This window comes from Ictalurus punctatus, chromosome 5 (assembly GCF_001660625.3).
Source record: "Ictalurus punctatus breed USDA103 chromosome 5, Coco_2.0, whole genome shotgun sequence".
In the NCBI taxonomy this organism is placed as follows: Eukaryota; Metazoa; Chordata; class Actinopteri; order Siluriformes; family Ictaluridae; genus Ictalurus; species Ictalurus punctatus.
The window spans coordinates 8,107,905-8,123,796 of record NC_030420.2 but is presented as its reverse complement, the minus strand read 5'-3'; the positions used below and the strand labels follow the sequence as shown (position 1 = coordinate 8,123,796).

At 36.5% G+C, this 15,892-nt stretch overlaps 2 protein-coding genes across 4 annotated transcripts in view; both read left to right on the top strand.

Annotated features, from left to right (window-relative positions):
• LOC108265469 (cytosolic sulfotransferase 2) overlaps positions 1-15,892 on the top strand; it is a 278,533-nt gene that overhangs the window by 222,840 nt on the left and 39,801 nt on the right. The gene's annotated exons all lie outside the window — the stretch shown is intronic.
• Positions 1,954-15,548, top strand: LOC108265623 (cytosolic sulfotransferase 3). Of its 2 annotated transcripts, none has more exons than XM_017468172.3 (8): positions 1,954-2,042; positions 5,274-5,412; positions 7,884-8,012; positions 9,255-9,355; positions 12,524-12,650; positions 12,742-12,839; positions 13,194-13,368; positions 15,138-15,548. In XM_017468172.3, exons 2-8 carry the CDS (start codon positions 5,298-5,300, stop codon positions 15,248-15,250), a joined length of 858 nt encoding a protein of 285 aa, XP_017323661.1. In that variant the 5' UTR covers positions 1,954-2,042; positions 5,274-5,297; the 3' UTR covers positions 15,251-15,548. The 2 variants fall into 2 exon arrangements, with proteins under 2 accessions (XP_017323661.1, XP_017323660.1); XM_017468171.3 differs by lacking the exon at positions 1,954-2,042 and adding an exon at positions 4,675-4,833.

Below are 15,892 nucleotides of genomic sequence, written 5' to 3'. Positions count from 1 at the left end.
CAGCATTGGAATATTCCTGTATACCTGGTAGTTGTAAGTGTGACTGAGTTGCCATTCCTAAATAATTAGCCTACAGCTAAGCATCTGTTAGCACCCACAATTATTTGCGAACTAAGCATGCACATATATCTCCTTTCAGTGGATTTTCTGAATAAGGTGTTTACATGCAACAAATTTCCATTTAAAACAGCCATATTACAGGGCTGCGAATCAGAATTTGAGAATCAGAATATTGTCTTAATCTGAATCGGGCAATCGGACTGTGGCGTTTACATGACTCAGTGACTCGGTACTAATTAGAATATTGCCAAATTCCGATTAATATCGGAATATTGATGTGCATGTAAACGTAGCCATTGTATTTCGTATGACAGTATGTTAAGAAGTTGCCAGTTTCTGGATCTTTGTTAGCAGCTTTTAAATTGGTTATGTACTGGTTAGAACTGGTTTAATTGTCAAAAGTGATTTTAAGACCATCTATATTTCCTCGGCTGATTCTCTCTTTTGGTTTGGTCTAGAAACTAGAAAACTAGAAAAATCTAGCTGTACAGAAAAAAAGCATAGGATGAAGTATATGATTCTTACGAAAGAGCATAATTAAACATTTAATTTAAATATACTTGACATATTTCATTGCTTTTAACGCTCCTCATCATATTCTTTTTTAATTAGAAAAGATCTCGCTGTTGCTGTAGCTGACTGCTTTGCTCATTTTTTGAACGTTGAAATTATAGGTTGAGAGAGAGTGGGATCAGTTGTAGCAGGGGTCAGTTGTAATACTATTAATTGCTCCAATCAGCAACAAGCTACAGTGGTGATGCTCAGGGGCCATTTACACGACAAGGTTTTCAAAACTTTTTATGCGGTTTTGCTGTTCGTTTACATGACAACGGCGTTTTGGGGCCTGAAAACACAAACTTTGAAAACGGCATGCAAAGTGCGAGTTTTTGAAAACAGTGACGTGTAAAAATGCAAAAAAAAGAGAATTTGTGAAAACGATGACATCATGTGCACGCGTATTATGTGTTTAGTCTATAGGCATGCACGCAAGTACTTCAAAACAACATGCAAGACATTCAAAACTACAACGGCGGAGTACAGGACTGTGTTTGTGCTGCTCAGGATTTTGAGTTTATTGACGCTTCTCCAGCAAAGTGTAGATTTACTGCATCGCCATTATGACCAGTGGAGACGCATTTGTTACATACGCCCAATCATTAACCCACATCTACGCCAACGAAGGGTATTAAAATCTTATAATGATCTTTGTAATTGTCTCTTTGAAGTATATCTGTATCCTTTTATTGCAAATAAAATATAGAAAGGACACTGACTGCCAGTGTCTCACCATTTGGTTTGTATTTGCAGATTTTGTTCTATTTTGTACAACGATGGTCAATTATTAGTACTTAAAGATGCACTATTTTGATTTTTTTTTTCAGTATTTAAAAATGAATGAGCTTTGTTAACAGAATTCTGACCTTGAGCACAAGAAAAGCTAAAAAATGAGATTGAAAATCCATTTCCACAATGAAAAAAAAATTATTCACATTTCATGTACATTAAATTAGATTACATTAGGGACGTCTCGGCATTTATTAACCAAGAAAAATAAGCCAAATCTATGCTTGACAACAGTGAGTTTTCACAATTCTTTATGACAATGAACAATTTTCCAAGTCTAACTATCGAGATTCTAAGTAACTGGTGACAGAACTATTTTTTTTTAACTCTACATAGATCAGAAACCATTGAAATCGTTTGAGAAATGTAAATGTTGCTGTGCTTTTTATATAGAAAAACTGCAGCTCCCCCATTTACTTGTATTTGTTTATAGGGCAGTGTTACGCGGATCAATATGACAGACACGTTGATGTGAATGCTTATGTGTGCAGACGAGTAGTGCATCTTTACAAAGTGACATTGCCAACTACTGGCCTGGCATGCATAATACAGCGTTTTTAGTCATTTTCGCGGATATGTGTGAACGGGAATCGTTTTGAAAACATTACCTGTACTCGAATCTTTTCAAAAACGCAAAGGTAAAACTTTTCAGTTTTTAGAACATCGTTGTCGTGTAAATGTACACTCAGTCTGCACATGCTTAGTAACATCCATTCACTATCTGCACAAGAGCAGCAAATTAATCTGAAGAATGTCTTAGAAAGTCTTAAAAGTCTAAAAATTCTTAAAGTTGTTTTCCTCATCTGGAGAACTTTTTCTCCATCCCCAAACATTTCAGAGTTTGGGCATGTCCCTTCTGTTTTAAAAAATGTTAGAAAGCAGGGGTGCAACCTGCAGTGCTATTTGTAACTGCACCTTGTTTCAGGGGTGTCTCAGACTGTTAAGAGTAACACAAGTTGGCAGCACTGAGATAGAAAAGATGCACCCAATAATTTCCATGCTTAAAATCATAGAATGAAAGCCAAAATGCAAAATAAATGAAAATCAAATGAACGCAAAAAAAGCGCTAGTTTTGCTCACTGGCTAATTCACCCGATAGCATGACTGATAGATGACAATGCTAAATTAGTTAGCTATCATGTCAGATTTCAGGATGGATGACAGTGGGGTCAGTTGTGGCAGTGCTACCGATACAAGTATTTAGGTTTAATTAAGTAAGAAGTTTCACTTTTTTGAAAATTGGCTTCCTTACTGGAAAAGGAACAAGGAAGCTTAAACGACTCATTTATTATTTATGTGATTGAACTGCCCAATGTTTATACACCACTTCAGCATACATTTGAGCTAGATAGTACTTTTTCTGATGCAAACATTGTACAACCTCAGTGACTCTAGAAAGTAATAACCCCATAGTGATTATTTTTCTTTGTGCTGTTTTGCAATCTCAAATGTAAGCACATTGGATTTTTTGTATATATAATTATTTTTTTCTGCCTTTTTAAAAATGACTTTTAAATTAAATAAAGTCTGTGGTTATTCAAAAGTAAAAAAAATAAAATAAAAAAAAAATAAAACTTTGACACTGCTTAATTGATACCCCACGAAAATTATGCTACCACCACCATCTTTGATATGAAAGAATGTTGTTGCCGGGATGTTGGGCTGTATTTGGTCTGAGCCAAACATAATGCTATGCTTTTAGACCAAATGGCTACAAAATAATGTGCCAAATGTAAGAGGAGCGCAGTTCAAATGTAACATGGGCATTTAATTTATTTATGCATAGGCAAGGAATTTAATCATTCATATGCTGCCCTCTCACAGTTTTGCATAATGTGGAAAACACAGCACTGCCAGGGTTGGGAGGGTTGCTATTTTTATGCCATATTGTTTGGAACTAGTTTGTGGGTATGAAAAGGTAGTCCATGGGTGTCATTTCTTGGCAATTCTTTCTTTATATTAAACATATTTAACATTTAGATTTATCCAGACCCAACAATGCAGACGAGCTGAAGGCTGCTGTCAAAGCCTCCAGGGCATAAAATTAACATACTTTTCAGAAGGTCGAAATTTCTGTATTATAAATTCTTTATTCTAATATTTTGAGATACTGGATTTTTGATTTCCATGAGCTGTAAGCCAGAATCATCAAGATTAAAGCAAATAAAAGGCTTGAAATATTTCAATTTATGTATAATGAATCTGGAATATGTAAAAGTCCCACTTTTTGAAATAAATTACAGGGGAAAAAAATTTACTTGTCCACAATATACAAAATTTTTGAGATGTACCTGTGTGTGTGTGTGTTATTATATATATATATATATATATATATATATATATATATATATATAGAGAGAGAGAGAGAGAGAGAGAGAGAGAGAGAGAGAGAGAATTATTGATAATCACTGGTAAAATATACAGTGTTACATCACCATTTAGCTTGCCTTCTTTTGCCACTCCCTCTGGCTTGCGTGAGAATACTTTGTCATATCTACAGGGCATTGTCACGCACATTCCTCTGCAACATCTCTACTTACATTTATTCTCACGCACACAACTCAGATGAACAACATTCCTTTTACATGTAGTGCCCTTCAAATACTCTGGAAAACTATATAATCAATTCCCCTATACTTTATATTGTGCTGCTCTTCTCGAGGCATTACTAAATCAGCTCAATACAGTGTTTTAATCTTCTTAGGTAATCTACACTGTAAAGCTGTTGTGGATATGTTGAGGGAAAGGAAGCGGTTTTGTTGGAGTTTCGTGCCTGATTTAGCACACGTGACAAAAAGCAGGAAACCCGAACAGAAAGAATATGCCAGGAATTCCACTAATCCTAGAAGGCACACTAAAACAACTGTTGAATGATGGGTCACATGACAAGATGTTAAAAAAAAAAGTGTATATTCACAGAGTGCTCTCCTATTACATGCTGTCCCACATTTCAGTGAAACCACGCTTGTTTGTTTAAATGGTATTTCAATGGAGTAATGACCGTTAAAGATATATCTAAAGATCTGACTAAACATTCTGACAGTGTGAAAATGTGCAAGACCAAAAAATTGACTATTCCCAGCCAAAACTGTGTATTGTTGTGTCGTCGGGAAGGATGCCTCAAAAATGTATATTCATTTATATATAAATGGCAGGCATGGACATTGTAAATTCATGTATATAATTTGGTGTCCCTTTGTGAGGAACACTGTTGGGACACATCTGTGTCGGGAGGAGCCAAAGCCAAAGGAGGGAAGGAGGGAGGGGAAGAGTAAGAGAGAGAGAGAGAGAGAGAGATAAAGAGAGAGTAGTAAGAGAAGAGAAATAAGTGCTCTGCTGTGATACGTACAAGAGGAGACTCTTAATAAAAAGCAAAGAAGAAAGTTTTGTTGAACTTGGTTCATCATGGAAGGAGTTGATCTTTCTTTCGTAAGTCACCTGCATATATTTTCCAGAGAATCCTAAACATTTGAGTTTACTGCATACTGGAATACTGTGACATAATTGATGGCCTTATATATAGCAACATAATAAAGATAACTGCTGCTGCTAGATCTATCTAGCAATATTAATTAAACCTAATTAATTTGCTCACTTTCTGCCTGGTGCTTGACCTTATCCCTGCAAGCTTTTTATCCATAAACTGAAATTTGATTAATCCTCAGTAACTGTTAATTCTCATCAGAACAGTTTGCATATGGTTTTTAGAAACAATGCAATTTGCTAACACTAGCAAACATCCATTGTGATTTCTATACTTCAGCAACACATTGACCTTTTTGAGCAAAGAAAACATTTGTTGAGTTTATTGGGATTATTTACAGAGCCCTAAAGAATTACGTGAATTAACATTCTGTTTAATACTGCAGCTGAAATCGATCAGTCGGCCAGAAATGTTTGAATTTGAAGGCATCTCTATGGTTCATTACTTCACTGACAACTGGGAGAATGTTCAGAACTTCCAGGCAAGACCAGATGACATCCTCATTGCTACTTACCCCAAAGCAGGTAATCTGACAGGGACCATAGTGATTCATTTTCTTAATTTTTGGGTACTGTGAACCTCCAGGAATTTTAATGTTTCCTCCTGATTTGATATTTCCAATCACCTACCAACAGTTTAGCTATTGTAATTGTTAGTCATTTTAACAATGTGCATTAAAATTAAATACCTACATACTGTATATGCAGATGGTAGATTTGCCATTGTAATATACAGGGAGTGTCTTGTAGATGTATGAAGATGAGCGCCTGGAAAAGTGGCCATCTACATCAAATATAACAGTCATCAGCACCATTGGCAGCACCATCTAATACAATTCAATTCGATACAATACAACACAATACAATGTTAATGTGTTTAGTCTGGCAGTTTCACACCAAGTCACACCACCAACCATTAGAACTGAAGCCCTTCAGACCCGTTTAGTATGTTTAGTATATTATAAGATATTCAACACAACCTAGATGACTGAAAACCTAAGACGAATACAAAGGATGTGAACAAAATAACAGAACCATCTAACAGTATATGATTACTACGTTACTAGGGAAACATTTGATGTTTTCCCAGAAAATAGCTTTAGTCATTGCCTTAATGTATTTAACTGCTAAAAAAAGATTCACTAATGACTAATCAAGTAATTTAACATGAACCTGGAGGTCAGGTAGCAGGGTGTATGGTGCATTGTCATAATGTTATGAACATCTTGTAAGAAAACACCCAAAAAGTGCAGTTGATCCAGCAAAATAACAACAGAAGTACATCTGACTTTGAAGTTGTGTTCTTTAGCTTGCTTGAGTAGTCCTGAGAGAAAAAAAACAGGCTGGAAAATGTCAGGTTTTGTTCAGGATTTCATGATTTTGCGATCGCAGAAATTAATGTAAAGTCAAGCAATATTCAGAGGAGCTTGCAATTATTCAAAATTACCACCGATCTTCCACAGATTTGGGCTAAGACGCATTATATGACGTCATCACACTGCACATTTAGCCAAAGCCCTCTTCGACTACAGCTAAAAGGTCTAATTTACCAACAAACATCAACGCGACAGGCTGTGCAAAACAATTTCTTGCAATTGCAATTTTGCCAATTCAAGTAGTTTTCAAGTAGTTATCTCAAATTTAGAAAAAAGCCGCAGCAAAATTAAGCATTTTTTTGCCACAACAATCACAAAAGAACAAAAAAACTCAGCGAAATCTTGTACAGATTGGTTTGTACAGTACACAGTGCTAGTTGAAGGCCTACTATAGCCATTTTGATAAGGTGGATTCACTTCCCAAACTATTAAAGGACAAGTCCACCCTAACTTAAATATCACTATTTATAATCAAGTTTACTTTACAGGTTTACTATTTTTGGCGGAAAATGTTTCAATGAGTTAGGCTAAAGGTTTTCTAAAAAAAAAAAAAAAGCACGATGTTGTTTGACTGCCGGTTAATAGTGGCGTCAATGTGAATTTATCACTACCTAAAGTGACTCTCACCTACTTATCTGTACACCCTGCTCAAACAGATCAGGTTTCATAGTTCAAATTCCACGCTAATGCTTACACACTAACGCTTGTAGACTGCTATCTGCAGACCACTAGGCTCAACCATGTCTCAACAATACGACCCCTGGTGTGACCCCTTTCTGCAGCAATAACTAAACGTTTCCGGTAATTGTTGATCAGTCCTGCACATCAGCTTGGAGGAATTTTAGTCCATTCCTCAGTACAGAACAGCCTCAACTCTGGGTTGTTAGTGAGTTTCCTCACATGAACTGCTTGCTTCAGTCCTTACACAACAGTTCTATTGGATTAAGGTCAGGACTTTGACTTGGCCATTCCAAAACATTAACTTTATTATTCTTTAACAGTTCTTTTGTAGAACGACTTGTGTGCTTAGGGTTATTGTCTTGCTTCATGACCCACTTTGTCTTGAGATTCAGTTTCTGGGCAAATGTCCTGACATTCTATAAAATTCACTGGTATAATTCAGAATTCATTGTTCCATCAAACAACCAAGTACAATATTTTGTCTCATCTGTTTAATTGTCTTCTCTTTGTCTACTTTTAGGAGTTGTGTGAAAATTTGATGATGTTTTAAGCAGATATATAGAAAACTTTCAAGCACCACTATACATGCGTATATATATATATATATATATATATATATATATATATATATATATATATATATATATATATATATATATATATATATATATATATATATATAATGAGACTAGCAGGGTAGGTGTGCATAGGCCATTTTAAATTTATTAAGCAATTTATTATTTTAGAAAGATTATTTTAATGTAAGAAGACACAGGGTTATGCTCTGGAGTACAGTTTATGTAGTATGTAGTATTAGTAATGAATCATTCTGTTTCTCACACAGTGAGAATGACATGAAAGGCCTATCAGCTATTTTTTATTATGCCACTTTGTCACACAAACACCTTCTCTCTTACTTATCTTTTTCTTCTCCTACAGGGACCACCTGGGTGTCCTATATCTTGGAACTTCTCTATTTCGGCAATGTAGCACCTGAGCGTCAGACCTCAATGCCCATCTACATCAGAGTGCCTTTCCTTGAGTCGCAGTTCCCTGGGATACCGTCAGGTTGATATGCGAATTCATGAGTAACGCATATACCAATCAGCCAAAACATTAAAACCACCTGCCTAATATTGTGTAGGTGCTGCCAAAATAGCTCTGTCCTGTCAAGGCATGGACACCACAAGACCTCTGAAGGTGTGCTGTGGTATCTGGCACCAAGATGTTAACAACAGATCCTTAGAGTCCTGTACGTTGCAAGGTGGGGCCTCCATGGATCGGACTTGTTTGTCCAGCACTTCCCACAGATGTTCAGTCAGGTTGAGATCTGGGGAATTTGGAAGCCAAGTCAACACCTTGAACTCTTTCTCATGTTCCTCAAACCATTCCTGAACAATTTTTGCAGTGTGGCAGGGCACATTATTCTGCCGAAAGAGGCCACTGCCATTAGGGAATAACGTTGCCATGAAGGGGTGTACTTGGTCTGCAGCAATGTTTGGGTAGGAGATACATGTCAAAGTAACAGCTACATGAATGCCAGGACCCAAGATTTCCCAGCAGTTTCTTCCTATAGTGCATCCTGGTGCCAGCTCTTCCGCAGATAAGCGACGCACATGCACCAGGTCATGTAAAAGAAAACGGGATTTCTCAGACCAGGCCACCTTCTTTCATTGATTCATGGTTCCAGTTCACATGTCTCATTGTAGATGCTTTTGGTGGTGGACAGGGGTGAGCATGGACATTCTGACTGGCCTTTGGCTACAAAGCCCCATACACAGCAAGCTGCAGTGCACTGTGTGTTCTGACACCTTTCTATCATGGCCAATATGAACTTTTTCAGCAATTGTGCTACACTAGCTCTTCTATGGAATTGGACCATATGGGCTAGCCTTTGCTCCCCAGTTGCTCCCGGTTGTCCTTCTTTGGACCCTTTTTGATAAGTACTAACCACTGCATACCAGAAACACTCCACATGGAGATGACCAAGTCGTCTTGCTATCACAATTTGTCTCTTGTCAAAGTTGCTCAGATTTTTACACTTACCCATTGTTCCTGCTTCCAACACATCAGTTATGTGAACTGACTGTTCAATTGTGCCTAATATGTCCCACCCCTTGAAAGGTGCCATTGTAACAAGATAATCAATGTTGTTTACTTCACCTGTCAGTGATGTTAATGTTATGGCTGATTGGTATATAATAAGTTATATTATATTACAGATTATAAGCAGCAATGATACTTGCAGACAGATTCTGGAAGTAATTCTAACAATAAAAATATCTTAAATAGCTTTTCTTTCTTGTGCAGGGGTTGAACTGGCAGATAATTTACCTACCACACCACGACTCATTAAAACTCATCTACCTGTTCAGTTAGTGCCCAAGTCCTTCTTTGAACAGAACTGCAAGGTACAGTATTGCTGTGTCTTAAATTCAGTGAGCTTTAACCAGATCTGATAATTTAGATACACCAGGCAAACAAACACAAAGACTGAAGATGCATATCTGCTGAACATTCCAAAATTGTAGTACAAATATTAAACAGACAGTAGCAGTAGGGGTGATCTAAGGGCAAATACAGAGAGATCAGGCCAAGGTAAATAAACATGCATGACAATACTCAAGCGACAAGCCAAGGCATAGATTTATTGAGGAAGAGATAAGACTTGACATATCTTACCACAACCACTGGTCAAACAGACCTTCCATGCCATGCAAGCAAGTATTAGATTAAATGACTAGGAATAAGATGTAATATACAGTTGAGTCTTGTTATATAGGTGCATCTAAAAAAAAAATTGAAAATTGTGGAAAAGTAAATTTTTTCCCTCAATTTTATTCAAAAAGTGGAACTTTCATATATTCTACATTTATTACACATAAAGTGAAATATTTCAAGCCTTTTTTGTTTTAACCTTGATGATACAGAAATGTCGACCTGAGAAGAACTCTAATCAGCTACTTAACTCAAAACACCTGCAAAGGTTTCCTGAGCCTTTAATTTCTCAGTCTGATTCAGTACACACAACCACAAAAAATTTTCAGATGAAAGTTTTGCATCTCATTTGGAAATCAAGGTCCCGGAGTCTGGAGGAAGAGCAGAGAGGTATAGAATCCAAGTTGCTTGAAGTTCCGTGTGAAGCTTCCACAGTCAGTGATGATTTGGGGTGCCATGCCATTTGCTGGTGTTGGTCCACTGTGTTTTCTCAAATCGAGAGTCAATGCAGCGTCTACCAGGAGATTTTAGAGCACTTCATGCTTCTATCTGCTGACGAGCTTTATGGAGATGCTGATTTACTTTTCCACCATGACTTGGCACCTGCCCACAGTGCCAAAACTACTAGTAACTGGTTTGCTGAACATGGCATTACTGTGCTTAATTGACCAGCCAACTCACCTGACCTGAACCCCATAGAGAATCTATGAGAGACACCAGACCCAACAATACAGACAAGTTGAACGCTGCTATCAAAGCAACCTGGGCTTCCAAAACACCTCAGCAGTGCCACAGGCTGAGTGCTTCCATGTCACGCCGCATTGATGCAGTAATTCGGGTAAAAGGATTAAAGCCCTGACCGAGTATTGAGTGCATAAATGAACATACTTTTCAGAAGGTCAACATTTCTGTATTATAAATTCTTGACTCTAACATTTTGAGATACTGGATTTTTTATTTCCATGAGCTGTAAGCCGTAATCATCAAGATTAAAACAAAAAAAAGGCTTGAAATATTTTACTTTATGTGTAATGTATAATATATCTAGAATATATGAAAGTTCCACTTTTTGAATTAAATTATGGAATAAAATGAAGTTTTCCACAATATTCGAATTTTCTGAGATGCACCTGTATTCGGACAAGCAAACATTTTAGTAAGGAAAATGAGCTTATTCAATAATTTATTCAACAGAAATATCAATAGATGTGGAAAAAGTAAGTACACCCTTGGCCTCAGGACCAAGTATTGCCCCCTTTAGCAGAAATAACTTCTGCATAATTGTCCACCAGGCTTGCTGTAAGTTTTGACCACTCTTCCATGCAATATTTTTTCAGTTGTAAGATGGTTGAGAGTTTTCTTGCATGTACTGCCAGTTTCCATTCCTTGGTGTGCTTAGGATTGTTATCCTGCTGATAGGTCCACTTGCAGATCAGCTTCAACTTTCAGACAGATGGCCTCACATTATCTTCAAGCACTCTTTGATATGATGCAGAATTTGTAGTTGAATCAATGAATGCAAGCTGTCCAGTCCCTGAGGCAGCAAAGCAACCCCAAACCATAACATTTCCACCATCGTGCTTCACAGTTGGTATGAGGTGCTTCTCCTGAAAAGCTGTCTTTGGTCTGCACCAAGCATCTCTGCTGTTACTGTGGCAAACTATAGTCTTGCAAAGGCTTTTCCCTGTGTAATCTCTATCTGAATGTTGACAGATGCACTTTGACACCAATGGTTGAAAGACTTACTAGCAGATCCTGAGATTAAATTATGTGGTTCTTGGAGACTTCTTTTTGCATCAGACAGTCTGCTCCTGGACATATTGGCAGCTGTTTGAAATCTGCGCTACTTGTAGATGATTTTCCTTACAGTGGAATGATGTATTTCAAATAATTTGGAGATCTTTTCAAATCCCTTTCCAGACTCATAGGTATCCACAACTTTTTTCTGAAGGTCTTAAAGAACTCTTTAGATCTTGGCATGATGACACCACACACACCTCAATAGCAAAGGGAACACTAGACACTAGATATGAGAGGTGTATAAATAAGACAGGTTCCACCTGTACTCCCTAAGCAGGTTCTGATCACTGGCACCCAATCCTGAACACCTGATTCTAATTTTATGGATTTGAAGGTGTGATAAATGTAGGGGTGTACTTAATTTTTCCCTGTGACTGATCTGTTTTTTGTTAATTAATATAGTGAAAATTAATAGAAAATGTTAATTTTATGTGTCATTTGATACTGTATCACCTTTTATTAATAGGCACTGTTTCAAAGAGGATCAAATGTTTGCTTGTCCAAATATATATATATATATATATATATATATATATATATATATATATATATATATATATATATATATATATATATATATAAAAGCCAACAATTTCCATGGGGTGTACTTATTTTTTCACAAGACTTTATGTAGACATGAAAAAACAAATATATTTGATTGAGATTAAATATAAAAGTAAAAAAGCTGAGTTTACGATATATTTTTAAAAATTGGTAGAAGAGGGAGCCATGAAAACTTTAAAAACCAATAAAAGGGTGGCAGCAAGCAGAGATATGATAACTAATATAGTCTTTCTTTCTAGTCTGCAGTAAAATTTTGGTTTCAGTGTTTTGCAAGCTGTATGTATTACATATTTAAGGGTTTTCCCATAAACAAAGCATTAGAATTAAGTGGCTATCGAAAAATGAATCAGTGAATGAAGGTCATTGACATGAAAAATTGTAGTTTGAAGCCCTGTAGTGGAGCATTTGTGCAACCAATCAGTATCTCAAACACATAATTTAAATTACTGACATTAAGCATCTATGTATATTCTCTTCTATATATATTCTTTCTTTAGATTGTCTATGTAGCGCGCAATGCCAAGGACAATGTTGTGTCTTATTTCCATTTTGAGCGCATGAACATGGGACAACCTGACCCAGGAAACTGGAACAACTTTCTTCACAGTTTCATGGAAGGAAAGAGTGAGTGAGAGAGTTACATTTAATATTCTTTATTTAAATATGTCTCACGTTTAAATAAATGCAACATATTATCTTCCATTTTACCTTGTAGAGGTGTTTGGACCTTGGTATGATCATGTGACTGGCTACTGGGAGAAGAAGCAGACATACTCTAATCTTCACTACATGTTCTTTGAAGATATGGTGGAGGTAAGAAAAGTAGAAAGTATACTCACTTGGCCAAGGAAATCAAATAGGTTACCATAGTTACATGGTAAATTGCCCTGGTATTTTATTATAGATACTTGTTACTGTTCACTTCAGAAAAAAAGAATAGAAAATGTAGTAAAGGAGTCATACTACTTAAACTTTAGTAATTTAGTATGAACCCTGCAGGATGTTTGTACTGAAACTCTGTATCTGTATTCAGTTGGTTAGCAGAGGAGTTAATATTTACTCTTCCATGCCATCTAATTCCTAAATCAGGATAGAAATAAGTCAGTATTTTAGTATGATGTTCACTATTGTATGTCCAGAGTTGTAAAATTTTTTCTGTTTTTCCAGGACATGGGGTGTGAGATGGAGCGCTTGTGTTCCTTCCTTGGTTTATCTACACCGGTAGAAGAGAGGGAAAGGATTATTAAATCCACTCACTTTGATACCATGAAGCAAAACAAGATGACCAACTATTCTACAATCCCAATCATGGATTTTACGATCTCACCGTTCATGCGCAAAGGTTAATATGCCATGGATCTCTGTACAAACTCTGTGCATAATAATACCTAGAAATGACTGGTGTAGGCTTATATAGCTCATCCACATGGTAGATATGAATGTAGGTCTCAGATCACCAACTACATATTATGGCTCTGGTTCTGGGGTTTTTTTCTAGTTGCCTTTCATTTAGTTGCTTATTTATTCAATTTCAGCTATTTGACAATGTTTTAAGGCATTACTATGTTTTATTTTGGTCTGGAGTTAATCTGATCTAGTCTGGCAAGTGACCTGATCTGGCTGATCTAGTCTGGCAAGTGACCTGGTGCACAGGGTTGTCTCAAGTGGTATGCGGGGGTCAGAATAGTACTTTTTGATGCTGGGCCGGGCTGAGGGAATTTCGCTTGTGTTTGTTGTGCTTATACAAGACAGAGATACAGAGGGTTGAGGAAGTATTCAGACCCCTTCATTTTTTTGCACACATTATTGTATCATAGATTTAATTTAAAACTGATTAAATGTTCTTTTTGGGGCCATAAATCTACATACATTGTCTAATAATGACAAAGCAAAAAACATGAAATTTTAGTTAATTTATTAAAAATGAAAAACTGAAATCTCTCATTTGAATAAGTATTCAGACCCTTTATTCAGTACTTTGTAGGAATGGTGTTGCCAACAATTACAGCTTCGAGTCTTCTAAGCTTTGCATAACTGCATTTGGGCAGTTTCTTCCATTGAAGTTTAATCAGATTGGATGGAAGTATCTGTGAACTGCAATCTTTGGGTCTCTCAGCGGATGTTCTATGTTGTTCAAGTCTAGGCTTTTTTTGGGCCACTCAAGGATGTATGCTTTGAGTCATTGCCATGAACCTTCGCCCCAGTCTGATGTGCAGATCTCTCAGAAACACTACTGCACCATTGCACATTGCAATTGCAATTCATTTTAATGAAAATGTGAAAAGCCTAGAAATATGATAGTATGAGAATGAGACTAGATGCCTACATGACTAGGATTGAGAACCCTAGACAAATATGCCCCCCAGTATTTCTTTAAGATTTTATTATTACTTGAATTTAAACTCTAAAAGGTCATCACAATTAAAAAAAAGAAAAGAATACAATTAAATATACTACACATACAACAGATCCACCAGTTAAATACTGATTTCGTCGTTGTTTTTTCATTCATATCATCAATAACGTTAATTTTTAACACTCCTCATCATTGTGTTTAGTGCTTGGTCTATTAGATCGATTAGTGAATGATTTATTGCAGAATTCTATCTCAACTATCATTTTAGCTGATTCGTAGTCAGTGTGGGAACCTTCTTGTGCCTAGCTGAGGACACACCCAGCCCAGAACCACACTGTTAAAAAGACATGCGAATGTTACTATATCATATAGTAATTAAATTCATTCTACAGTTGACTCAGCTTTAACCTTTGGTCACAGACATACTTTACAAAAACCTGAAAAACCAATAGTGCTTATCTCAGCTCCAATACATTCAGCCAGTTGGGGTTACAAGCCTGTTTTCTTCAGATTCATAATCACTGAGTGCTCCAGTCACAGCATTCATGTATTAGCTCGTTCCTTACACTGTAAAAAATGCTCACAAAAGCTTCTGCTTTTGGTGGATACTATCAGTGTCAACTTAAATTAGCCACATTGGGTGTGGTTAAAAAAGGATCCTTGATAGAACCAGGTGAAACAGTGCTTTAGTAACCCATTTTGGTTCTATCCAATTAATTTATTCTCTATTTTCCCCTCTATACTTGCTTCTTCAGGTAAAGTCGGCGACTGGAAGAATCACTTTACTGTGGCTCAGAATGAACAGTTTGATGAGCACTACAAGCAGAAGATGAAGAACACAACTGTACAGTTTCGCACAGAGATTTAGGACATCAATGAGGTCTCAGAATTTAAATGTGAATATTAATCCAATTTATACAAGGGCAGCCATGACCATGTATTGAGCACTTCATGTATGCAATATTATCAGAAATTGTGTTGTTGTTTTTTTAATGTTTTTTTTTACAATACTGATTCAAATAAATCTTTTTGGTTAAATATTTTAGTACAGCTGTTCAAAGCAACACTGTTCTTAGAAATAGTTGTTAAATGCCTACAAGAAGGGATGACTGGAGCACATGGACTAACAGGGCTAAGTGATGCACACATTAAAACGAGTAATGCATGTTTGGGGTAATGTAGCTTCTTTATTTTGCTCACCATTGTCGTTATGTTCTGTAATTAATTATAAGACATATTAATCATTAGAGAACAGAATACATACGCTGCGACAGTGCAGCTCAACACCCCGAGCAGTGGTGTTCCATCTCTGTTACAAAATCAATCCGAACAGTATGTACACACATTAATAGAGAAACAAAACAATAATTATAACAACAAAAATTACAGGCCTCCAGTCTTACTGATTACTGTCAATACCAATAACCAAAATAATATGAGGGGGGGGTCTTCTTATTAACAGTTTCCTCACATAAGCCCCCTGTCTTTCAAAGATAAGAAAACTTTAATA